At 37.8% G+C, this 27,684-nt stretch overlaps 1 protein-coding gene across 1 annotated transcript; it reads right to left on the reverse strand.

Moving 5' to 3' along the window:
* Positions 1-50: 50 nt before the first annotated feature.
* On the reverse strand, positions 51-22,408 carry Vom2r56 (vomeronasal 2 receptor, 56). The gene is given in 6 exon segments (NM_001099484.1): positions 51-961; positions 10,298-10,421; positions 10,695-10,922; positions 11,317-12,123; positions 15,489-15,789; positions 22,194-22,408. Coding segments are annotated over 6 exon segments (2,586 nt in total).
* Positions 22,409-27,684: the final 5,276 nt, after the last annotated feature.

The raw sequence follows: 27,684 nt of genomic DNA on the forward strand, positions 1-27,684 counted from the left end.
TCTTCAAGCTATGCAATAACTTCACACATGATTTAAAAGTTAAGAAATATTCATTGATTCATCTGTGTTTTGTCTCGGAACTTTTGAATTGAGTTTCTGTCTGGTCTTAACAAAATAATGTAGCATTTCGGGATAAAGATACACCCTAGCAGGCCCATACTGGAGGCCAGAATAGAAAACACTTCAACTGCTACCATGACTTTTCCCTTGGAGCTATGGTAGACAGGAAGGAAGGTGATCCAAACACTGCAGAACACCAGCATGCTGAATGTCAGGAACTTGGCTTCATTGAATGTGTCAGGTAGATTCCTGGCCAAGAAAGCCACTGTGAAGCTCACTAGGGCCAGAGATCCTAAGTATCCAAGAACACAATAGAATGCCATAACTGAGCCTTTGCTGCATGTGATGGTGATGCAGCCATGTTCAGAGTGTGTATCAATGTCAACAAAGGGAGGTGATGTCCATAGCCATATTCCATAGAGAATTATTTGGACAACTGTACAGATGGGAATGATGTATTTAGGTATCCTTGATACCATCAATCCCCTCATTCTTCTGCCTGGAAGAGTGATCCTGAAGGCCAGAACCACAGTAAGAGTTTTGGCCAAGACTGTGGACACGGACACAGTGAACAGAATTCCAAATGTAGTCTGCTGTAGGATACATGTTGTAGTATTTGGATTTCCAACAAAGAGCAAGGAGCAGAGAAAGCAAAATATAAGGGCCGTTAGCAGAATGTAGCTGAGAGTACGGTTATTAGCCTTCACAATGGGAGTTTCTCTGTGCTTCAGAAAGACCCCAAGGACAAGAGCTGTAAGTACAGAGAAGCACAGGGCCAGGCAGACAAGAGCCATCCCCAAAGGATCTTCATAAGCCAGAAATGTCACAGCTTTTGGCAGGCAGTGGGTTTGCTCTGTGTCGGCATACCAATCTTCTGGACACTTCACACACTCCTCTGAGTCTATTGGCAAAACAAAGAATCACCAGCATAGCTCTGCATTGTCTCTAATTCATAGGATATCTCAGCCAAAGATTCTGAAGAACCTTAGCACAACCTTCCTTCTTTGTTGCTATGAAGAACCATAGCTCTAAAGCAGCATTTCTTATTTTACAGTATCTTTCATATATGTGGTAAAAGAAAACCTTTGGTGTTTGTGTTATAAATAAAAATTTTATTTACCTTGCATATTTATGAGATATTTTAATTATCTTGAGAGTAAGAAAAAATATATTGTGTCTTAGCAATTTGGTACTGTATAAGAACATAGCTAATACTTGGCCACTTGTAGTTGTCTCAATTTTATACACAGTGTTCATGAGAATGTGCCAGTTGGGTTCTCAGAAAAAGTTGGATTTATGTTAGCTAAACTGTCTGAATTAATAACCTATGGGTCTGTTTTCATATGGTCATAGGGACATAGGAATCTCTCCCTTTAAAATTCTGTTTATCAGGGATAAAGATTCTATTGCTCAAAGTTTAGATAATGTGAAATTATTGCCTTACAAAGAGATACTTCACATTTCCACCACTTTGGGTTTTGTTTACACATATTCATTTTAGGGAGGCATGGCATTTACATATCTTTCAGTTCTACAATTGTAAAAGTTGATTTGTATTAACATACAAATGAAAGAAGAACTTCATGGAAAAGCAATATAAAAGAAATAATTTTCTAAATTCTACCAAATTGAGATGACACATAGTAAGAGAAATGGGAATAATTTTCCCTCCTAGGAGTTTTATATTCCACTTTGATATGTTTTGTTACTTTTATTGTAATTCACACATGTTACATTAAATTGAAGAATTATATATGTCCAATATTGATGCTCTCCACTGAGAAATATATTTTTTCACATAGTCTCTCATTTACTCAATAATATTGATTAAAATCATAGGTATATGCATTGCATTTATGTTTAGGCATATCATAATTAACATCATATACATATCAGAAGTCTTATTTTAGAACTCCTATAGAATATTAAAAGTAAATAAAAATATGAAAAAATTCTATCCAATAATGTTATATGTAGTCAATAGTGAGTTGATAATTAATTAACATTAGCTGTATATTTATGGGATAGTATCATAATCATAAAAATTATATGACATCTTTCATATGCTGTATTATCCTTAGCCCTTATTCTTCTGGCATTATATGCTAACCACTTCACAACAGCTCATTAATATTGATCATCTTTACAAAAATGCCAACCAAATGGAGCTTCCAGGGATTACACTACTACGGAAATACTATACATGACTGACCCAAGGCTCCAACAGCATATATAACAGAGAATAGTCTTCTTGGGGCACCTGTGGAAGTTCCCCTTAGTCATGTCAAGGTTGGACGCCCAGTGCAGGGGAATATGGGTAGTAAGGGGGGTGGATGGGGGGAATACCCGTATGGGGGAGTGATATGGGATGGGGGCTTAGGGACAGGAAACTGGGAAAGGGAATAGCATTTGAAATGTAAGTAAAAAAATATATCGGGTTGCTACCCTCATGGAGAGCTGAAACCAAGAACTGAGGAGTGACTTCAGACCTGAGACCAGAGGTAAGACCAACTTTTCTGCCCCAAGTGACCTGTCTGTTGGACTCAGGACACACAAAGGCAAAACTCCTCTGGGACTGGACACTTCCAGTTTCTAGCTGACCCCAAAACTCTCTGATCCTGGCCCACAGCTCCCTGCTCCCAAGACCCGTGGGAGAGCTCATCGCCCAGACATGTGGGCAGTCCTGAGACTGCAGGGCAGGAGAGACCGTCACTTCTGCCCACCTTTACCCACATCCCTGGCCCAAGAGGAAACTGTATAGGGCCTCTGGGAACAGGAAGATAGAGGCAGTCAAGCTGCAGGAGCCTTGGAGTCCAGACTGCGCCCAGATCTGAATGGACCCGGTTAAAACAGTTCCCTGCACCCAAATCCCACATGAGGGAGAGTTAGAACTTCAGAGGGGCAGACACATCTGGAAAACCAGAGGAGACTAATCTCTGCCCACATTTCTGACTCTAGAGGAAAGCACCTAGCGCCATCAGGGCACCCTGAGCACAGGGACCCAGAAGTAGGGGTAGGCCCTTCTGCTTGCTGCCCTCACAGAGAGTTGAAACCAAGCCCTGAGAAGCAAATTAAAGCCCGAGACCAGATATAAGACCAACTTTTCTACTCCAAGTGACCTGCCAGGTGGACACAGGACAAATGCCCACAGGAACAGCTGAAAGCCAGTGGACAGGAAAGACTACATGCCCAAAAGCAGAAAACTCTGTTCCTGAAAGAAAACAGGAAAACAGGTCTACAGCACTCCTGACACACAGGCCTAAAGGACAGTCAAGCCAAAGTCAGAAATAGCAGTACAAGGTAACAAAATAGACAACCTGATAACAGGAGGCAAGTGCAGGAACCCAAGCAACAGAAACGAAGACTACATGTCATCATCAGAGCCCAAATCTCCCACCAAAGAAAACATTGAATACCCAAACACACCGGAAAAGCAAGATCTAGATTTAAAATCACATTTGATCATGATGATGGAGGACGTTAAGAAAGATGTAAAGAACTCCCTCATAGAAATGCATGAAAACACAAGTAAACAAGTAGAAGCTCTAAGAGAGAAAACACAAAAATCCATGAAAGAATTAAAGGACAACACAATCAAACAGGTGAAAGAATTGAAAATGGATATAAAAACAACAAAGGAAACAAAGGGAGACAAACCTGGATATAGAAAACCAAAGGAAGAGACAAAGAGCAATAGATACAAGCATCACCAACAGAATACAAGTGATAGAAGAGAGAATCTCAGGAGCAGAAGAGTCCATAGAAATCATCGACACAAGTGTCAAAGATAATGTAAAACAGGAAAAGCTACTGGCCCAAAACATACAGAAAATCCAGGACACAATGAGAAGATCAAACTTAAGTATGATAGGTATAGAAGAGAGTGAGGATACCCAACTCAAAGGACCAGTAAATATCTTCAACAAAATCAAAGAAGAAAACTTCCCTAACCTAAAGAAAGAGATGAACATAAACATACAAGAAGCCTACAGAACTCCAAATAGATTGGACCAAAAAACAAACTTCCCGTGACATAATAGTCAAAACACGAAATGGACTAAACAAAGAAAGAATATTAAAAGCATCAAGGGAAAAAGGTCGAGCAACATATAAAGGCAAACCTATCAGAATCACACCAGACTTCTCTTTTTTTTCTTTTTTTAAATTATTATTAACTTGAATATTTCTTATGTACATTTCGAATGTTATTCCCTTTCCTGATTTCTGAGCCAACATCCCCCTAACCCCTCCACCTCCCCTTCTATATGGGTGTTCTCCTCCCCATCCTCCCCACATTACCGCCCTCCCTTCAACAATCACGTTCACTGGGGGTTCAGTCTTAGCAGGACCAAAGGCTTCCCCTTACACTGGTGCTCTTACTACGCTATTCATTGCTACCTATGAGGTGAGAGTCCAGGGTAAGTCCATGTATAGTCTTTGGGTAGTGGCTTAGTCCCTGGAAGTTCCACACCAGACTTCTCACCAGAGACTATGAAAGCTGGAAGATCCTGGACAGACGTCCTACAGAACCTAAGAGAATAAAAATGCCAGCCCAGGTTACTGTATCCACCAAAACTCTCAATTAACATAGATTGAGAAACCAAGAGATTCCATGACAAAACCAAATTTACACAATATCTTTCTACAAATCCAGCCCTAAAAGGTAAATAAATGATGAAGCCCAATAAAAGGAGGCAAGCTACAACCTAGAAAGAGCAAGAAAACAATCGTTTTGCAACAAAACAAAGAGAAGACAAGCACACAGACATGATCTCACATCCAAGTACAAAGATAACAGGAAGGAACAATCACTATTCCTTAACATCTCTCAACATCAATGGACTCAATCCACCAAGAAAATAACACAGATTAAAAAAATAGATATGTAATGAGGACCCAGAATTTTGCTGCCTACAGGAAATACATCTCAGAAAAAAAGACAGACACTACCTCAGAGTAAAAGGCTGGAAAACAACTTTCCAAGCAAATGTTCTGAAAAAGCAAGCTGGAGTAGTCATTCTCATATCGAATAAAATTGATTTTGAACCAAAATCATCAAAAAAGATAAGGAAGGACACTTCATATTCATCAAAGGAAAAATTCACCAAGATGAGTTCTCAATCCTAAATATTTATGCTCCAAATACAAGGGTGCCTACATACAAAAAAGAAACCTTACTAAAGCTCAAAGCACACATTGCACCTCACACAATAATAATAGGAGATTTCAACACCCCACTCTCATCAATGGAGAGATCATGGAAACAAATTAAACAGAGACATAGACAGAATAAGAGAAGTTATGAATCAAATGGACTTAAGAGATATTTATAGAACATTCAACCCTAAAACAAAAGGATATACATTCTTCTCACCACCTAGTGGTAATTTCTCCAAGATTGACCATATGAATGGTCACAAAACAGGCCTCAGCAGATACAGAAAGAAAGAAATAATCCCATGTATCTTCTCAGACCACAGCGGGATAAAGCTGCTCTTCAATAACAATAAGGGAAGAATACCTACATATACATGGAAGTTGAACAATGTTCTACTCAAAGATAACCTGGTCAAGGAAGAAATAAAGAATCAAAGAAAAGTCTTCTTAGAATTTAATGAAAATGAAAGTAAAAAATACCCAAACTAATGGGACACAATGAATGTTGTGTTAAGAAAACTCAAGGCTCTGAGTGCCTGCAGAAGGAAACAGGAGAGAGTATATATCAGCAGCTTGACAGCACACCTAAAAGCTCTAGAACAAAAGGAAGCAAATATGACCAAGAGGAGTAGAAGGCAGTAGAAATAATGAAACTCAGAGCTGAAATCAACCAAGAAGAAAGAAAAAGGACTATACAAAGAATCGACAGAACCAAAAGTTGGTTCTTTGAGAAAATCAACAAGATAGATAAACCCTTAGCCAGACGAATCAGAGTGCTCAGAGAGTGTGTCCAAATTAACAAAATCAGAAATAAAAAGGGAGACAAAACAACAGGGTCAGAGGAAATTCAAAAAATCATCAGGTCCTACAACAAAAGCATATATTCAACAAAACATGAAAATCTGGAGGAAATGGACAATTTCCTAGACAGATACCAAGCACTGAAGTTAAATCTGTAACAGATAAACCATTGAAACAATCCCAAAACTCCTAAAGAAATAGAAGCAGTCATTAAAAGTCTCCCAACCAAAAAGAGCCCAAGTCCAGATGTGTTCAGTGCAGAATTCTATCAGACTTTCATAGAAGACCTCATACCAATACTATCCAAACTATTCCACAAAATTGAAACAGAACGAGAGTTACTGAATTCCTTCTATGAAGCCACAATTACTCTTATACCTAAACCACACAAAGACCCAACAAAGAAAGAGAACTTCAGACCAATTTCCCTTATGAATGTCGACGGAAAAATGCTCAATAAAATTCTTGCAAACTGAAACTAAGAACATATCACAACAATCATCCATTATGACCAAGTAGGCTTCATCCGAGGCATGCAGGGATGGTTTAATATATGGAAAACCATCAATGTAATCCATTATATAAACAAACTGAAAGATAAAAACCACTTGATCATTTCATTAAATGCTGAGAAATCATGTGACAAAATTTATCACCCCTTCATGATAAACGATATGGGAAGAATAGGAATTCAAGGCCAATACCTGAACATAGTAAAAGCCATATACAGAAAACCAGTAGCTAACATTAAACAAAATGGAGAGAAACTTGAAGCAATCCCACTAAAATCAGGGACTAGACAAAGCTGCCCATTCTCTCCCTACTTATTCACTATAGTTCTCAGAGTCCTAGCCAGAGCAATCAGACAACAAAGGAGATCAAAGGGATACAGATTGGAAAGGAAGAAGTCAAAATATTACAATTTGCAGATGGTATGATAGTATACTTAAGTGATGCCAAAAGTTCCACCAGAGAACTACTAAAACTGATAAACACCTTCAGCAAAGTAGCTGGGCATAAAATTAACTCAAATAAAGCAGTAGCCTTCCTCTACACAAAAGAGAACCAAGCTGAGGAAGAAATTAAGGAAATGACACCCTTCATAATAGTCCCAAATAATATAAAATACATGGGGGTGACTTTACCAAGCAAGTGTAATATCTGTTTTATAAGAACTTTAAGCCTCTGAAGAAAGAAATCAAAGATCTCAGAAGATGGAAGGATCTCCCATGCTCATGGATTGGCAGGATTAATATAGTAAAAATGCCCATTTGATCAAAAGTGATCTAGAGATTTAATGCACTCACCACCAAATTCCAATCCAATGCTTCTTAGGGTTACATAGAACAATTTGCAGACACAACTGGAATAACAAAAAGCCCAGGACAGCTAAAACTATCATCAACAATTAGAGGACTTCTGGAGGAATCACTATCCCTGATCTCAAGCAGTATTACAGAGCAATAGTGAAAAAAAAAACCTGTATACTATTGGTACAGAGACAAGCAGATAGACCAGTGGAATATAATTGAACATAAGGAAATAAACCCACACACCTATGGTCACTTGATTTTTGACAAAGGAGCCAAAACCATCCAATGAAAAAAGATAGCATTTTCAGCAAATGGTGCTGTTCAACTGGAGGTCAGCATGTAGAAGAATGCAGATCAAACCATTCTTATCCTGTACAAAGCTTAAGTCCAATTAGATTAAGGACCTCCACATCAAACCAGATACACTCAAACTAATATAAGAAAAAGTGGGGAAGAATCTCGAACACATGGGCACTAGAGAAAATTTTCTGAACAAAACACCAATGGCTTATGCTCTAAGATCAAGAATCGAACAATGGGATCTCATAAAACTGCGAGCTTCTGTAAGACAAAGGACACTGTTGTTAGGACCAAATGGCAACCAACATATTGGGCAAGATCTTTACCAAGCCCACAACTTATAGAGGGATTATATCCAAAATATACAAAGAACTCACTAATTTAGACTTCAGAGAGACATATAACCATATTAAAAAATGGGGTTCAGAGCTAAACAAAGAATTCCCAACTGAGGAATGTTGAATGGCTGAGAAGTATCTAAAGAAATGTTCAACACCTTTAATCATAAGGGAAATGCAAGTCAAAACAACTCTGAAATTCCACCACATATCAGTCAGAATGTCTAAGATCAAAAACTCCAGCGACAGCAGATGCTGGCGAGGATATGGAGAAAGAGGAAGACTCCTCCATTGTTGGTGGGATTGCAGACTGGAACAACCATTCTGGAAATCAGTTTGAACGTTTCTCAGAAAATTGGACATTGCACTACCTGAGGACCCAGCTATACCTATCTTGGGCATATACGCAAAAGATGCTCCAACATATAAAAAAGACACATGCTCCACTATGTTCATAGCAGCCTTATTTATAATAGCCAGAAGCTAAAAAGAACCCAGATGCCCTTCAACAGAGGAATGGATACAGAAAATGTGGTACATCTACACAATGGAATACTACTCAGCTATCAAAAACAATGACTTTATGAAATTCATAGACAAATGGATAGAATTGTAAAATATAATCCTGGGTGAGGTAAACCAATCACAGAAAAACACGCATGATATGCACTCATTGATAAGTGGTTATTAGCCCAAATGCTTGAATTACCATAGATGCACAGAACACATGAAACTCAAGATGGCTGGCCTAAATGGCCTTTAAAAGAGGAAAAAGAATACCCTTGGGCAGGGATAGGGAGACAAAGTTTAGAACAGTGGCTGAAGGAATGCCTATTCAGAGCCTGCACACGTGTTGCTCATACATATACAGCCACCGAGTTAGATAAGATGGATGAAGCAAAGAAGTGCAGGCTGACAGGAAGCATATGTATATCTAGCCTGAGAGACACAGCCAGAATATGCAAATACATAGGCGAATAACAGCAGCAAAGCCCATCTAGAACAGGACCCCTACTGAAAGAATCAGAAAGGTGTGAAAGAGCTGAAGGGGCTTGAGACCCCATATGAACAGCAATGCCAACCAAACAGAGGTTCCAGGCACTAAGCCACTACCCAACACTATGCATGGACTGACCCTGGGCTCCAACTGCATAGGGAGCAATGAATAACGTAGTAAGGGCAGTGGTGGAAGGGAAAGCCCTTTGTCCTGTCAAGGCTGGACCCCCTGTGAACAGGATTCTTGGAGGGAGACAGTCATAGGGGGAGGATGGGGAGGGGAACACCCATATAGAAGGGAGGGAGATGGGTTGGGGGAATGTTGGCCTGGAAACCAGGAAAGGGAAAATCATTTGGAACGTAAATAAGAAATACCCAATCTAATAAAGATGGGAAAAAAGAAATATATCTAATAAAAAAAGCAGGATCAAAGAATAAAGGGAATTTATATAAATAGTACTGAAAATATAAAAATTATTTTCTACTATATAAACCAATCTTAAAGCCTTTACAAAAAAAAAATAGATCATCTTTTTTCCATGTGATATCTCTACATCTGGATTTACCTTTGACTTTAAACTACATTAATTTTTAATATATTTCTAGTCATAATATTTTCTAATAGTTAATTTTTTATAATTATACTATTAAAAATTACTTCAATCACCTAATATATAATCAATATTATTAATTTAAAAACTGACTCTTGCCTCACAAGCATGTAACCACAACTATTTATGTCATCTCATAGCTGATTTGCTTATATTCATGTCAGTTTTATGCCTTAATCACAAATTTTATTTCCATGTGTTACTTTCATCACTGACCTGTGAACAAGATGACAACATAAAATATAGCATATCCATTGATTTTATGCTTGACAGGATAATTGACCACCAAAAGAATGCATATTTATTAAACTGAACATAGAATCTTTGAGCACCAGATCATTTTCAGTAACCTATCTGGGAATTAGTATGATATGGCTATGAATGATTTGTATTTTCAGTTTGATCTACATATTGGTAGAAACAATAACAAGTAATAAAATATGTGAAATTTCTGAGAAAAGTAATACTTACCATAATATTTAGCTCTCAAGCCTATTTCTCTGAAAAAATACACCCTTACATGGGTCTAGTAATAGTCAAGAAATGTGACTGAAGCAATAGTGTGAGTGTTTTATCTAGGGGAAATACTACTTATCATATAAATTGATTAAAATAAAAGGAGATTTTATCTTTAAGGTTCCTTTCAGGCTTTTTCATATACATAATGCATGTGGAACAAGATAGTCAGTCTGAAGAATTTCCTCCCAAACCATGCAATGACCTGTTGTGTTGGAAATCTCATTTGCAGGACATCGGGAACAATCAAAACAGCAGTCTGCTTTTCCTTCCTGATGGGATTTCTTGAAACCAGGATGGCAAGGCATACTGCACACCGAAGTGGAAAACTGAGAAAAATATGTGTAAATAACAGATATCACTTTCTCCTTCCATATATAGTATTTTTCAAAATATTGACATATAAATGAACTTATTTTCAGTATATTTTAATATAAAATGCAATGTTACCAATATGTAAACATGGATTCTGCTACATAATAGCATGAATATGTAAATTAATTCAAGAAAATATATAATCCTCGAAAATGGAAAATGAAATAAATACAACGAAAAAGTGCTGCTTAGAAGTTTAACTAAAATTAAAATTTGAGGCAACCTACCTGTCTACTTCCTGTGGCCCACTCTATCATGTCTTCAGATAAGAAGAGTTGTTGGTCATGTGCAAAATAAGGAGAAAACTGTCCTACTTTCACCTTTAGTACATAACCTTGTGGAAAATTCAAAACGTTGAAAATGTCATACATTGCATCTAAATTTCTTCCTTGATTAATATTCACTGGGTCTCCTATAGGATTGATAAGTCTTACATTCTTCAGAAAGTCATTTACCTAAAAATGCATAACCTTATTATTAATTATACTAACACTTTAAGGACTAACACTTTTGTGGAGGATATTTTTTTACTCTTTAATCTCTCATTCAAAATTCTTTAATGCAAAGTAATTAACAAACATGTTAAAATAACATTGTGTGTGTGTGTGTATGTATGTGTTTAATTTATGTGTATTGAGTCTCTCACTTAACATAAACCTTATGGTCTTTTGGCTTTGCTCATTAGCCACATATATATATGTTTAACGAGGGATATTTTTTCCTTTCAAATACTGGGATTCATCCTTGCCCAGTTTGTAACTAAGATGTTGGTATCCAATTTAGATACTAATTGAGGTGGAGTATGTTTATTTTAAATGTCAACTTGAAACAACCTAGAGTCATATTTACCTGCATGCATCTAGGAATTAGCCCTTCCCAACTTTCCAATACTTTTATATCTACTTGTTGGAGACGCATATTGTGAAAGGCATGGGCCACAGCATAAACAGCATTATATATGTTGTAACGCTCATCATTCATGGCCATGTCAAAACTGTGCCACGGTAATAATTCCAATATAGTATTAGATAAGCAATGATTCAGTGTTTTGCATTCACATACAGACACTGAACAGTTAAAATAGATCCATCCCAATCTCACCAGAGAAACAGCTTCTGGGTAAGCAGAAAAGTTTGTTTTCTGAATAAAATGCTTAAAAGTAGAAATCTCCTGATAATGGTGTGACAAAGACAAAGTTCCATGGAAAGAGTCAATGGTGAAGTCTCTTGACCTTGAGATGACATCCCATTGTGAGGTAGTGATCCACAATCTCCATATGCCTAACATTTCCCATCTTCTAAAGCTCACTTCTAGAGTAGAGTTCACATTACCATAAATGATGACAACATTTGCTGATGATGTCATTATTTGAAAATAATAAGTCTCAGCCCTTTCTATGTATAACTGCATGTTTGCTGGGATCATATTCACAAAAGCTAAACAAATTTCGTTTGTCTTCACTTCTTCTTTCATATCTGAGAGAAACTGAACACCCTGGTCATCATCTAAGATAACCAGTCCCACCCATTTCCAGAGGAAATGAATCATCAAGGATACCATGGCAAGAACGAGGCTAGTGTCCTTTGGTGCGATCTGATATAAATGAGGAAACAGATCACGGTCACTCAGACTATCATGAAATGGTCCATATGTAACCTAAATAAAACAGAATACCAGAAGTAACATGAGAAATGACACTGGCAAGAAGTTAACTTTAAGATCTGAAATTTAAAAGCCTCATTTGCAAATAGGAGAAAGGACTATTTGTTTACCACATTGAAATAATATTTTCCTTCCAGTAAGTTGGAAAACTACTGACCTTTCTCCATAGTCTATAAAATTCTTATTTCTAAATTTAGCATTTTTCTTTCAAATTTAAAGCATTAATATTACATGAGAAGAGTTTTCTTTTTCATTTTATTTACATTTTAAATGATAGACAGATACCAGGAACCAAAGTCAAATTGGGATCAGATAAAGCATTGAATTAGTCTCTTAACTGCTAAAGAAGTAGAAGCAGTCATAAAAAGTCTCCAAAACAAAAACAAAGACAAAAAAACCAGGCCTAGTTGGTTAAGGCAAAGATGGGTTTTTCTCTTCTTTGTAAACCATTATGGTTATGCAAATCTGCAAAGACACTATCTCAGGATTCTTGAAATATCTACAATCAGCATCTCCTGAGCTCTGAATGCTTCTGGACTGAGCTCAAACCAGAGAGACACGAAGCAGCACACAGCACACCAACCCACAGCTGTATCAGCCTCCTAAGCGGTAGGCTCTAACCAGACACCCAGAGATGAGGCATAGCCACTATTCCACCCCTGCAGGGAACCAAGCCTAGCAGCCAGAGTTCCATCTTCCTTCCAGTCCAAACCTGTAGCAGCAATGGTCAGGGGGCAGCATATCATGCCATACTCTATACCTCTGGCTATCTCCCAAGACTGTGGTTCTAACATGGCACACAGCATTCACAGATCATCACACCACTTCCCAGTCCACAGCCCTTCCTGGCTCTAAGGAAGTCTGCTCAAACCCAAAACATACAGCCCCACCTGCCTGGAAGGAGTACTGTTTCAATGTAGGACACTCATGCTAACACCAGAGACAACTAGATGGTGAAAAGCAAGTCAAGAATATAATCAACAGAAGCTGAAGCAATATGGTAACATCAGAACCCATCTCTCCTACTCCAGCAAGCCTTAGATATCAAAACACAAATGAAAAGAAAGACAGTAGCCTTAGCTACCATCTCATGAATGTGATAGAAGCCTTAAAGAGGAGAAAATAATTCACATTAAAAACAAAATCGAACATATAGAAGCCATTAAAGAGCAAACAAATACATCTCTCAAAGAAATGCAGGAACATGTAAACAGGTAAAGGGGATTAATAAAACAGCCTAAGACCTAAAATTGGAAATGGAAGCAATAAAAAAAAGACAAATGGGGGAGCCCTGAAGATGTAAAACCTAAGAAAAAGAGCAAGAACTACAGACCTAAGCATTACCAACAGAATACAAGAGAAGAAAGGGAGAATCTCTTATAGTATTCAAGATACCATAGAAGAAATTGATACATTGCTCAAAGAAACTGCCAAGTGTAAATTTTTTCTAATTCAAAACATCCAGAAAATTTGGGACACAATGGAAAGACTAAACCCTAAGAATAGTAAGAATAGAAGAGAGTGAAAACTTCCAGGGCAAAGGGCCAGAAAACATCTTTGACAAAATCATAAAGGAAACCTTCCCTAACCTAAAGAGATAGTCACATACATTTTTTAAAAAAAGCCAACAGAACACCAGATAGTTGGACAAGAAAAGAAAATTCTCATGCCACATATAAGTCAAAATACTAAATATAATGAAAAAATAAAGAATATTAAAAGCTATAAGAGAAAAAGGCTAAGGAACATATAAAAGCAGATCTGTCAGAATTGCACCACACTTCTAAACAGAGACTCTAAAATGCAAAAGATCCTAAACAGATATACAGACTATAAGAGAACACAATTTCCAGACCAGGCTATGATACTCCCTCAAACTCTCAATCACTATAGATGGGAAAAAACTATATATTCCATGAAAAAACAAAATTTAAACAATATCTTTCTATGAATCCAGCCCTACAGAGAATATAAGAATGAAAATTCAAAAAAAGGGGAGGGTAACTACACCCAAGAAAACACAAGAATTGCATCATCTCATAACAAAAACAATAGAAGAGAATCACACACACACACACACACACACACACACACACACACACACAAAATACCACATCAAACAACAACAAAAATGACAGGAACTAACAATCATTGATCATTAATATCTCTCAACATCAATAAACTCAATTCCACAATTAAAAAGCAACAAAAACTAACAGACTGAATACGTGAACAGGATCCATCATTCTGCTGCATACAAAAAACACACAGCTCAGCAACAAAGATAGACACTACCTCAGAGTAGTGGAAAGTGCTGGAAAAAGGTTTTCCAAGAAAATGTATCTGGTGCAGAAAGAGACAGGAGAAAGGTCCAGTGGACCAGGGGAAGGAATGGAAATCTTTAGCTGCTTTGGAGGATCTCTAGGAAATCCCAGAGACCTGGGATAGGGAAGGCTACCAGAAGTCAATGTGGCTGACCTTAGCTGAGATGTCTAACAGGAGAGGCATGGAATCTGTAGAGGGCAACTCCTTTAGCCATGCAAGACCCCCCAGTGGAAGGATAAGGACACCAACCCACTCACTAAACTTTCAAACTAAAATTTATCCTATCTAAAAGAAATGCAGGGATGGAACAGAGGCTGAGGGAAAGACCAATCAATAAACAGCCCAGCTTGAAACCCATCCCACGGGCAAGCATTAATCCCAGACATTATAAATTATGTTTTTTTATGCTTGCAGACAATAATCTAGCATAGCTATCCTCTGAGTTGTTGTACCTAACAGTGGATGGAAACAAGCATTTACCCGCAGACAAATATTAGACAGAAGATAGGGACACACATGGAAGTGTTGGGGGATGCACTGAAGGCCCAGTACAAGATGGAAAGTTTGCAGGAAGACCAAAAGGGTCTACAAATCTAAATCCCTGGCAGTTCTCAGAATCTGAGCCACCAACCAAAAACCTACACTGCTTGGAATGAGGCCCACCACCATATATATATATGTGTGTGTGTGTGTGTGTGTGTGTGTGTGTGTGTGTGTGTGTGTGTGTGTGTGTGTGTGTGTGTGTGTGTATGTATGTATGTACATAAAACAGAAAGGCAGCTCAGTAGTCTTGGATCCTCTATCTGGCCTCAGTGGGAGAGGAAGCACCTAATCTGACAGAGACTTGATATGCCAGGGTGGGGAGATACCCAAGGGGTTCCCACCCTCTCAGAGAAGGGGTGGCAAAGGACTCAGTGAAGGATCAGCATTTGTGATGTAAACAAATAAATAAAATATCAACAAGTAAAGAATGAAGAAAGGAAGAATAAGAAAGAAACAAAGAAAGAACATGTGTTTTAAACTCTACCCATTACACTTAACATCACCTGTGGAATTTTGAAGAGCTGCAGGAGTGTTCCCACTCGGGCAGAAACTGTCCATGTTGGTCCTGTAAGTGCTACATCACAGAAACTATACTCACAGATATAATTAGGATTCATCTCACCAGACTTTGAGAGCATATTTAGGTTATTGAGATCTGTTGATGTAATGTCACACTGGTCTCCAAGAAAGGTAAATCCCAAGGTAGAGTTAGGTAAAAGATTAGGGTTCTTGTTGATCTCTTCTATGGCAAAAAGCATTACCAGAACATATGGGTATGTGTTCACTGGCAAACTGAAAACAAGACACAGTAATTACTGATGTGGCTCCAAACATAATAATCTTCAAATCGAATACAATGAGTGTTATGTACTAATGATATTTATCCCCTAATTTTCCGTGTTGACAGAATCTCCTTTAAGGGTAAATTAATATACAGTATGCTTCTAGGAACTAATAGTTGATAAACGGGAACCATTCAGAACTGTTTCATTGTGAAAGTTCATAATAACTTTTCCCCTCCTACTCACACAGGAATGTTATCAACTGACCTAATTCCATTCATGAATCAGAAGTATCCTATTAACATACAGTTAATTGCCTCATGTCTTCATTAGAGAAATAACAAAAATGAGAGTATTTTTATTACTGCTTCTATATCAATTCTTGTTATAAGTGTTTAAATAAATTATATCATCTTAGTTCAACACTTGAATGTCATATAAATCAAGAGATTCATTATTTTTCACAATCTGTAATCTGTTGTACAGCATATTTTTAGATGTTTGTGTTGTTTTCTATATTTCATTAGTCTTTGCTTTAAAGGGTAGCTCTTGCTCTTACATTCTCCCTTTTTGTTCTTGCTTTCATATTATTGATTGATTGTTTTCTTTTTATTTCACTTAATTTTAATGGTTAATCAAAATGGTGAATTTTTATGGTTGATATTTTCAAAGAACTTTCTCTTTATTATTTTGATTGCTGTTAAATTCTTTAACGTCTATCCATTCATTTATTTTCTGAGCTTAAGTACAATATTCTGTCTACTACTTTGTGATCAAAATAAGAGTATGAGAACGACCTTTGCTCCTGGCAAAGTAAAGCTTTTTGGGCCTCAAATTACTCCATAAAGGTTAGTATGTTGAATGAATAATTTGTGAATAATTTTGTGAAAACAGTTTCTCTGTTAGCCATAGGTATATTTTTAAGCCATGTGCACATCTTAAGTTTAATTTTTAAAAGATTCATGGGGGCATTTACACTGCTGTGTGTGAAGAAAAAAACTGGAAACCAGGGAAAAAGAATAGGGGTGGGCGAGAAGGGAACATGATCTTGTATTGGGAGGGGGGAAAAGGACTGAAGCCCTGAGAAGCAACAGAAAGGATAGAAACAGGCAACTTTGAGAGGAAGGAGATTGCGAAGACACTCTAGAATGTACCATAGACCTGTAAAGTGAGAGACTCTCAGAACTCAAAGTGGGGGATACCCTAGATGAAAGACCCTACAGTAGGGAGACAGAACTAATTGAATCCACCTCTGGCAGAAAGACATGGAACCAAGTGAGGGATTGATTTGTTATCCCACAGCCAAAGCTCTGACACATGATTATTCCTGTCTGAAAGAAATGCAGGTATGGAAATGGAGAAGAGCCTGAGGAAAGGAAGGTCCAGCAAGAGGCCCAAAGTAGGATCCAGCTCAAAAGGAGGCCTCAAGATCTGACACCATTACTGAAGCTATGGGGCATTCACAAAAATGGACTACCCTGACTGCTCTCCAAAAGACCCAACAAGCAGCTTAAAGAATCAGATGCAGATACGTGTACCCAACCCATGAACAGAAGCTGCTGAAACCTCTGGCTAAATTAGGCAAAAGTTCGAGGAAGCTAAGGAAGAGGGCAACTCTGTAGAAGAACCAGCAGTCTCAATTAACCTGGACCCCTGGTATCTCTAATACACTGGATTATGAAACCGGCAGCATGCACCAGGTAAGATGACGCCTCCAACACATATACAGCAGAGGACTCCCGGATCAGTCAGAGAAGATGCATCTAATCCTCAAGAGAATGGAGACCCCAGGAAGTTTAGAGGTCTGATGGGCTGGGTGAGGTGAGGAAATCATTGTGGAGAGGGAGAAAGTGTGGGGGTGGAGGAGGAGAAGATAGGTGGACCAGAAAGGGAATAAAATCTTGAGTGTATAGATAAATAAATAAATAAATAAATAAATAAATAAATAAATAAATAAATAAATTTAAATGATTTTTTAAAAAAACCTGGAAGCCAGAAACTGGAAATGATCCAGGTGTCCCTCAAATGAAAAAAGGATAAAGAAAATGTGGTTCATTTACACAAAGTAATACTACTTAGCTATTAAAAACAAGGGTATAATGAAATTTGCACAGAAGCAAATGGGAAGAACTAGAAAATATCACCCTGAATGATGTAACCCAGACCCAAAAAGACATTTATGGTATGTACTCACTTATAAGTGGACACTACCACACTTGCTCTTGTAGTAGATCTTGAAGTCAGAAATGATGATGCCTCTACAAGTTCATTTATTGTTGAAAACTGTTTTCACCATCCTAGGTTATTGTTATTTCAGATAAATTTGAAAATTGAATTTTCTATCTCTGTGAAGAATTGGGTTGGAACTTTGATGGGATTGCATTAAATCTATATATTGGTTTTAGTAAGAGGGTCATTTTTATTATGTAAATTCTGTTGATCCATGAGCATGGATCCATGATCCTTGATCTTCTGAGGTCTTCTTCAAATTCTTTTTTCAGAAACTTGCAATTCTTTTAATATAGATCTTTCACTTGTTTCATTACACATTTTATACAAATAATATTTTACATTATTTGTGATTATTGTAAAGGGCATTTTCTCCCTAATTTCCTTCTTAACCAATTTATCCTTCGTGTAGAGAAAGACTACTGATTTTTTAATGCAGAAAAAGACCAATAGATCAATAGAATAGAATTGAGGACCCAGAAATAAACCTACACACCTATAGATACTTGATCTTTGACAAAGAAGCCAAAACCATCCATTGGGAAGAAAAGACATTTTCAACAAATGATGCTGGTTCAATGAGTGATCAGCATGTAGAAGAATGCAAATTGATCCATTTTATCCTCTTGTACAAAGCTCAAATCCAAGTGGATCAAGGACCTCAACATAAAACCAGATATACTGAATCTAATAAAAGAGAAAATGGGGGAAATCCTCAAACATATTGGCACAGGGGGGAATTTCCTGAACAGAACGCTAATGGCTCAGGCTCTAAGATCCAAAATTGGCAAATGAGACTTCATAAAATACAAAAGCTTCTGTAAGGCAAAGGACACAGTAAGGCAAAACAGCAACCTATAGATTAGGAAAAGATCTTTAACAATCCTGAATCCAATAAAAGGTTAATATCATTCAGATGCTCCCACTCCTTCTTAAAGGGGGGGAAATATACATAGGAGGGAATATGGAAGCAAAGTTTAGAGAGGCAACTCAAGAAATTACCATTTAGAGCCTAACACACATGTGGCCCATAAATATACAGCCATCAAAACTAGATAAGATTGATGAAGCTAAAAAACATTGCATGCAGAAAAGGACTGGAAATATATCTCTCCTGAGAAACACATCCAGAGCATGTCCAAAACAGAGATCAATGCTAGCAGCAAACCACCGAACTGAGAGTAGGACCCCCTTGGAAGGAATTAGAGGAAGTATTGAAAGAGTTGAAGGAGCTTGTAAACCCATAAAAACAACAATACCAACCAACCAGAGCTTCCAGGGACTAAACCACTACCGAAAGACTATACATGGACTGACCCAGGGCTCCAACTGCATATGTAGCAGAGAATAGCATTGCTGGGGCACCAGTGGACCCCCAGTGCAGGGGATAATGGGGAAGGGTAATAAAGGGGATGTACAGGGGGAATACTCATATGCGGGAGGGGGAGGGAAGGGAATGGGGGCTTATGGACAGGAAACCAGGAAGGGGAATAACCTTTGAAATGTAAGTAGAGAAATATATAATAAAAAGTTTTTAAAAATGGTGAATATCCAAAATATGCAAAGAACTCAAAAAGTTAGACTACAGAGAACAAGCATCCTTATTAAAAATGGGGTACAGAGCTAAACAAAGAATTCTCAACTGAGGAATCTTGAATGGCTGAGAGGCACCTAAATAAATGTACAACATCCTAAATAATCAGAGAAATACAACTCAAAACGACCCTGAGATTCCACCTCACACCCATCAGAATGGCTAAGATCAAAAACTCAGGTAACAGCAGATGCTGGCAAGATGTGGAGAAAGAGGAACACTCCTCCATTCCTAGTGGGATTGCATTCTGGTACAACCACTTTGAAAATCAGTCTGGAGGTTCCTCAGAAAATAGGAAATAGTTCTACCTGAAGACACAGCTATAACAGAGCGTATACCTATAAAATGTTCCAAAATGTAACAAGGACACATGCTCCACTATGTTAATAACATCCTTAATTATTATTGCCAGAACCTGGATACAACAGATCTCCCTCAACAGAACAATGAAATCAGAAAATGTGGTACATTTACACAATGGAATACTATTCAACTATAAACAATGAGGACATTATGAGTTTTGCAGGCAAATTAAAGAACTAGAAAAGATCATCCTTGACCAAAAGGATGTGCATGTTATGTGCTCACTGATAAGTGACTATTAGCCAAAAAGTTCAGAATACCCATGGTATAACCCACAGAAACCAAGAAGTTTAACAAGAAGAAAGACCCAAGGGAGGACACTTTATTCCCACATAGACAGGGGAAGCAAATAATCATTTAAGTCAGATGGAGGGAAAGACCTGGATGGGAGAGGGAAGGAGGAGAAGGAAAAGGAGAAAAATCAGGTCTGAGGGTAGAGGAAGAAGAGTAGAGAAGCCCAGAGGGCCGGGAAAATGAATGGAAATTTGCAGCTCCTCAGGGAAATGAAAACGTTACACAGCAGCAAATCTCAGAGGCTGAGATTAGATTGTACAGAGTCTAGAATCTTCCAAGACCAGCCCTAGGTTAGCAGAGGCATTAAACCTCTGAGACAACAATTATAACAGGAGATGAAAAAATACTTTTACAAAATTTAAGTTGACATTTTTGAAACAGAATGCCTACCAGTTATAGTTTTTACCTGATTCAAAGGAATATTTAAAATAAATGTGTCCTGTATCCATGAAGAAAGGAATTAAGATTGAATATATAAACAGAAACATGGAAATTATAAAAGCTGTTCTATGTCTGATTCCAAAGCTATAACCACAAATAAAAAGTATTCAATGTAAATATATACATTTTAATTGTCATTCCCTATCATTTAAATGATGTTTAATTTGTTTGAAAAGTCATTGCCCACGAAATTTTTCAGTTCTACCTCACCACAATTTCCCTTTGCCTCTCTATTTCTTCATAGGGTAATTTATTAGCTGACCAAGACATCTTAAAACTGCTGTTTCTCTGTATATATTGTATTTACTGCCCATGGTACATTTAGAGAGGAACAGAAAATGTCTTTCAAAAGAATAAGTTATACCATTGTACCTTTAGTAAACAGATATTACCCCACAGAATATGCATATTTAACAAAATTATCCACCTTTGTGCATGGAGAACAGGACTTAAATACATAAAGGGTAGATACTTCCGACTAAGTATAAGAAATATTTGTATGAGCCACCAGAATCAAAATGTACACACTGCAAAATGTACAAAATTTGCATGTACAATATGTAAGTCACCAAGAGAAGAAATGTATTATATGTATTAAATGTATTATAATCAAGAGAATTAATAACATGAAAGTATTTTAAAATAATACAGTAAGAATATTCAGTAGTGAAAAGATAACACAACTTATAACATTCAATTTTACTCTAAAATGTTGGCACCTACCCATAGTAACATCTCTGATATAAGATAATTGAAAGAGCTATCATTTCTTTCACTGACATCTTCTGTTTTTTCAGAACTACAAGTATTTCACTAGAATCTATTAACTCTATAATTATTTGAATTTTCAAAGGTAGACTATGCAACAAAACCTGACACAGAGCATTCTTCAAATGAGTGGTTGTGATATTGCAGGCTAGGGAAAATTAAATGAAAACAAAAACCACAAAAATATCAGTGTACAGTCCTCTCATAACTATAGTAAATTTCATCTCAAAAAGCCAAAGAACATAGATAGCAGGATGTCCTGGGATGCAAATAGTCTGAAAGAATACATAATATGTATGAATTCACCTATCCAAAGGAAGAAAACAAGTATAAATTGGCTGTTTTCTCAGGATTGGTATATTTCATATTTATGTTAGGCAGTTGAAGGAACATTCTAATGCTAAACTAATTCCAGTGGTTTGAATTGTATTTCTATGTGAGATAACTGTGTCCCAAGCATACAATGGCAACTCTTGAGAAAGGGAGGAATCTATGATAAGAAAAATAGGGAGTGCTATCTCTCCTACATCCCATCTTTATAAATCAAAGTCTATAAGAAAGAAAGATAAAATAAACTGATCCACTTCTAGAAGGGAAAAAAGAAAAACTAAATTTCAAGTGTTTCCTAAATTGATATGAGTTTGAAATGGGGAGAGTCACTTAATGCCTGTCTTCCCAGTTATATTTCAGTAACAGAAACATGAACACACAACGGAAGCACTCACGGAAAATCCAGCAGCACCCTGAAGTGATCTTCCACTAGATGAACAGGTATTGTGAAAAGGATGAAACCACAGTCCTTCCTCATGTTGCTCTCAAGATTTTCATTGTGATTTATTCTCCAAAAACAAGTGGCTTCTGGAAAACTGCACAAGATGAAAGAAAGTCTTAGCAGCAGGAAGAACACAATCAAAGTGTACGCCTTTTCCATGTCTGCCATTCAGTAAGCCTGAACAGAGGTTACATGTGCAGTCCCATGGACACACTCTGATCATGTAGTCATGGACACGTGTGTGCCTGGTTTTTATTACCATTACTGACTGGAGAGGCAACTCAAATTGTCCATGAATCCCTGCCATTCAATCTGACCACAAACTCCCCGAGCTACTTTCTTCTGACTCTGACCAATTGTCCTTAGAGGAATGCAAACAATTGGCCCAAGGGCTTTACATTTGAAGTAAATATGAACCATAAGATGGAAAATATGTTTTTAAGATCGTCCATTCTTGCCTTAGGGTAGTTATTTCATTAATGTTCATGGCATAGATGTTCTGGGGATAGTTAGTCTCAGGCCTGTGTCAGAAAGCCAATTGAAATCTCATATGTGAATTTCATCATGGGATCCAAAGTAAGAAATGAGATTAATGAGGTTAAAAAAATCATGCATACACATTCCACACAGACCCTATGCAAATTATGATGTCATCATCCATTATATGCAGAGGTAGTCTCACATACTGACTTTTCAGCAATCAACAAAGTATTCTGTAGGGATATATTATTTCACAGTAGTCACACTTATGGATTCAACCAAAAATTAATGCCATTTTGTAATACAGATAAGCAATCATAAATGAAATTCAGAAGTTAATCTAATCCTTGGTCTACTAACTTCTAGTTTGTGCATCAATGTCTATGCAGACACTAAACTTCATTCATATATGACTTCTAAAATGTCACATACATTTCTGCTTGTTCCCTTCTAAGGATAAAGATCTTGTAATGGTACACGTATCACTCTGAACCCACTATCCAACTTGGCCTGGGAAGCAGGTAGGCTAAATTTACATCTTCATTACTTCCTGACTTTCTCCAAATTCACCCCCAGTCTTACACCCAGATTGTAGCAAACCACATACTCTTTACCAGCTACCCATCTGCAATGTGTTACACATATCTTTCCTTTCCAACTTCCTTCCCCTCATGGCCAACTCTTGTAGCTAGGAAGGACTCCCAGAGGAGGGAGAAGACCATCAATTCACACAAATATCTTCAACCCAAACTTTGTGGTGTCTTCAAGACATGCAGTGATAAAGATAAAGCAGAGACAGAGGGAACAGCCAACCAATGACTGACTCAACTTAAGACCGATCATATATGCCAACCTCTGACACTAATGATATTTTGCTGTGCTTTTGGAAAGGAACATAGTATAACTGTCTCCTGAGAGGCTTCATCCAGCAGTGGATGGGGACAGATGCAAAGACCCACAGCCAAATTCCAGATGGAACTCAATGAAACTTGTGGAAAAGTTGAGGATAGAATTCAGCAAGCCAGAGTGGTCAAGGACACCAGAAGAAAACCTACATGGTCAACTAACCTGTGCTCTCAAGGCAGAAGGGGCCACAAGGTTCAGGCTTCCTTGAGGCAGGGTAAGTATAGGAGTCATAAGTGGAGGAGGAACTGGGCTTGACAAGCCTCCATTGCCAAGACCTGTAGCTATGGTGACAGTGTGGGAACAAACCTTACACACATATTTACACCGGTCACAATTTATAAACATGCTAAATTAAACATCCCTTGATGGAAAAACTACAGAAACAAGTAGGCTGTGCTGGGTCCAAGTGAGGCTTGCAAACTGGGTCTAAGTATCCCAGTAAGAAGGCCCCTCCCAATTCTCCTGAAGGCCTAAGAGAACCGAGGGAAAAAAAACAGCCATATAGTAAGGGTTAAGATTCACAGTGTCTAGAGAGAAGGAGCAATTCTACGTAGTCCTCAAGTGGCAGTGATAGCAGAGCCCTGTTTGGGTTCCAAACAACCCATGACCAACTCCAGGGTGAGAAGACTGAGAAGCTAAAAGAACTGCCAATACATCTGTCCTTGCTGAGTGGTGACAGAGGAATGGTACCAGTGCATCTGAGCACATAGGGAGGCAGCAGCAGCACTAGTGGCAGCTGGGCAGGGGAAAGTACTATGTGAAATGAGTGGAGTCAGCTCTGCAGTGTAGAAAGTGTAAGGGAGCCAGGCCTCTGGGGACACAGGAATAAGAGACCCTCCATCAGGTCATAAGGGATCTGATGTCCCTATTAGTTTGATCTTGACCATCTTAGTGTTGGCCTTGGCAAACTCTAGGCTCAGGGTCTGTGGGTTCCTCTACCCAAGGTGGGCAGGAATGTGGTATGTCCTGTGCCCCTGAGGGTGGTGAGTCTCTGTGGGAAGCTGGGCTGCTGCTGTGTCAGGTTAAGTAGAAAAGAAAGGGGTCACATTAAGTTTGGCCAATGTGGGAATCAGCAGAAGTGGGTAGGCATTGCCAGTGAACTTATTGCCTCAGATTTTTCACTAAGACTTGCTAGTGAGCCCGAGACAGATGTGGGTTTTTTCCACACACTTTTTACTAAAGGGCTGGTGTACTAACATGGAATATAGGACTGCATATCTTGTATCTCAAGTTATCTGCACCCAGTGTGGATACTACCAAGAGTAAGAGAACAGGATTCGGCACAGTGTATTCCTGGATCATGGTCTGGCCTAGCATGGAGGAACCATGCGGTTAAGCTGTACAGACTGATGGCTGCAGATCTTTGGTAGGCTGCCAGAGACAGAGGAGAAGCAAGGGTTCTCAGTACAGAAGGGGACGTTCACCCCCATGACCACAGTGATGGCTTTGGGAGTAGACAAAGAAGCAAAAGGACTATGCTTGAGAATTTCAAAAGTGTGGCATGGGCACAGACATAGCCATGATGTGCCAGAACTGACAGCATAGAGGGAGGCACAATGTAACTAGTTAGGGCTGATGCATAAAAAAAAAAAAAACAGGTCTAGACAGACCCCTTGAAGCAAGAGTGAAAAGTGAAAGAGAAGGACAAGTTCCCAGCTAGGATGTAAAAACACACTGACACAACTCTCAGGGATCATTTTGGGATTCATGTGAAATCCATCCAAGTCAAAGCATCCAGTGGTGAAAAACACTGGCCCAGGGTCTTAGAGACTAACAGGTCAGTAATGGTGCAGAGACAGGAAGAAACTGACCACTGGTTTATCAGCTTACTGTTAAATAAACACACACACACACACACACACACACACACACACACACATAGACGCACACACATGCACAATGAAAATTATGTTTGCAAAGAAATAATGTTAAAAGCAGTAAGGGGAAAAGGTCAAGAAACATATAAAGGCAGATCTATCAAAGTTATACAAGATTTCTCAATACAAACTCTAAAAGCCAGATTCTGGGCAGATGTCATACAGACCCTAGCAGAGTACGAATGTCAGCCTGGGCTACTATATCCAGCAAAACTCTCAATTAACATAGATGGAGAAACCAAAATATTCCATGACACAAAAATGTACACAAAATATTTACACAAATCCAGTCCTACAAAAGACAATGTATGGAGAACTCCAACACAAAGAGGGAAACTACACCCTAAAAAATGCAAGAAAGTAATCTTGCAACGAACTCAAAGAAAGATAGCCACACAAGCATAATTCCATCTCTAAGAACAAAAATAACAGGAAACAGCTATCACTATTTCTTAATATCTATTAACCTCAATGCGCACAATTCCCCAATAAAAAGACATGGATTAACAGACTGGAGAAGTAAACAGGACCCAGCATGTTGCTGCATACAGGAAATGCACATCAGTGAAAAAGACAGACAATACCTAAGAGTAAAAGACTGGGACAAAACGTTCCAAGCAAATGGTCCCTGAAACAAGCTTCAGTAGCCATTCTAATATCAAATAAAATTGATATTCAGCCAAAAGTTTTCAAAAAAGTTAAGGGAGGACACTTCATACTCATCAAAGAAAAAAATCTACCAAGATGAACTCTCAATTCTGAATATCTATGCTCCAAGTAAAAGGGTACCCACATTCATAAAACTAACTTTACTAAACCTCACAGCATACCTTGCACCACACACAATAATAGTAGGAGATTTAATTGCAAGATTCATATAAATGAGCAGACAATGGAAACAAAAACTAAAAAGAGACACGGAGGAATTGACTGAAGTTTTGAATCAAATGTACTTTACAAATACATATAGAACATTCCATCCAAAAAGAATAGTATACAACTTCTTCTCAGCAGCTCATGGTACCTTCTCAAAAACTGACCATATAATTGGTCACAAAAGAGGACTCAAAAGATACTAGGAAATTGAAATAATCTCATGGATCCTATCAGATCACCATGAACTAAGGCTAATCTTCAATGATGAAAAAGCAACAGAAAGTCCACTCAAACATGGAAACCAAACAAGCCTCTACTCAATAATAATTTGATCAAAGAAGAAGTAAAAAAAGAAATTAAAGATCTTTTAGAATTTAATGAAAATGTAGGCACCTCATTTGCAAATTTATGGAATACCAATGAAAGGAGTTTGAAGAGGAAAACTCATATCTCTGACTCCTGCAAAAAATTGGAGAGAGCATACACTAACAAGTTGAGTGCATACCTGAAAACTAAAAACAAAAACAAGCAAATTCATCCAAGAGGAGTAGAAGGCAGGAAATGATCACTCAGAGCTGAAATCAACCAAGTAGAAACAAAAAGAACGATACAAAGAATCAACAAAACCAGGAGCTGGTTCTTTGAGAAAATCAACAGTATAGAAAAACCCTTAGCCAGACTAACCAGAGGGCACAGATACAGTATAAAAATTAACAAAATCTGAAGGAAAAGGAAAAACATAACAACAGAAACTGAGAAAATTCAAAAATGAGTCAGATCCTACCACAAAACATTATACTTAACAAACCTGAAAATCTGGAGGAAATGGACAATTTCCTAGTCATATACCAGGTACCAAAGTTAAATTAGGATCAGATCAACCACTCAAACAGTCCCATAACTCCTAAAGAATAGAAGCAGTTATTAAAAGTCTTTCAACCAAACAAACCCCAGGACCACAAGTGTTTAGTACAGAATTCTATCAGGCTTTCATAGATTTATATCCAATACAGTCCCAATTATTTCACAAAATAGAAACAAAAAGATCACTAACCAATTCCTTCTATGAAACCACAACTATGCTTATACCTAAACCACACAAAGACCAAACAAAGAAAGAGAACCTATGACCAATTTCCCTTATGAACATCAACACAAAAATCCTCAATATTATTCTTTCAAGCAAATCCAAGAACACATCAAAATGATCATCCATCATGATCAAGTGGGCTTCATCCCAGGGAGGCCGGGTTGGTTCAATATATGGAAATACATGAACGTTCAATATAATTCACTATGTAAACA

Source organism: Rattus norvegicus, chromosome 7, assembly GCF_021556685.1.
Source record: "Rattus norvegicus strain SHRSP/BbbUtx chromosome 7, alternate assembly SHRSP_T2T, whole genome shotgun sequence".
NCBI classification, from domain to species: Eukaryota; Metazoa; Chordata; class Mammalia; order Rodentia; family Muridae; genus Rattus; species Rattus norvegicus.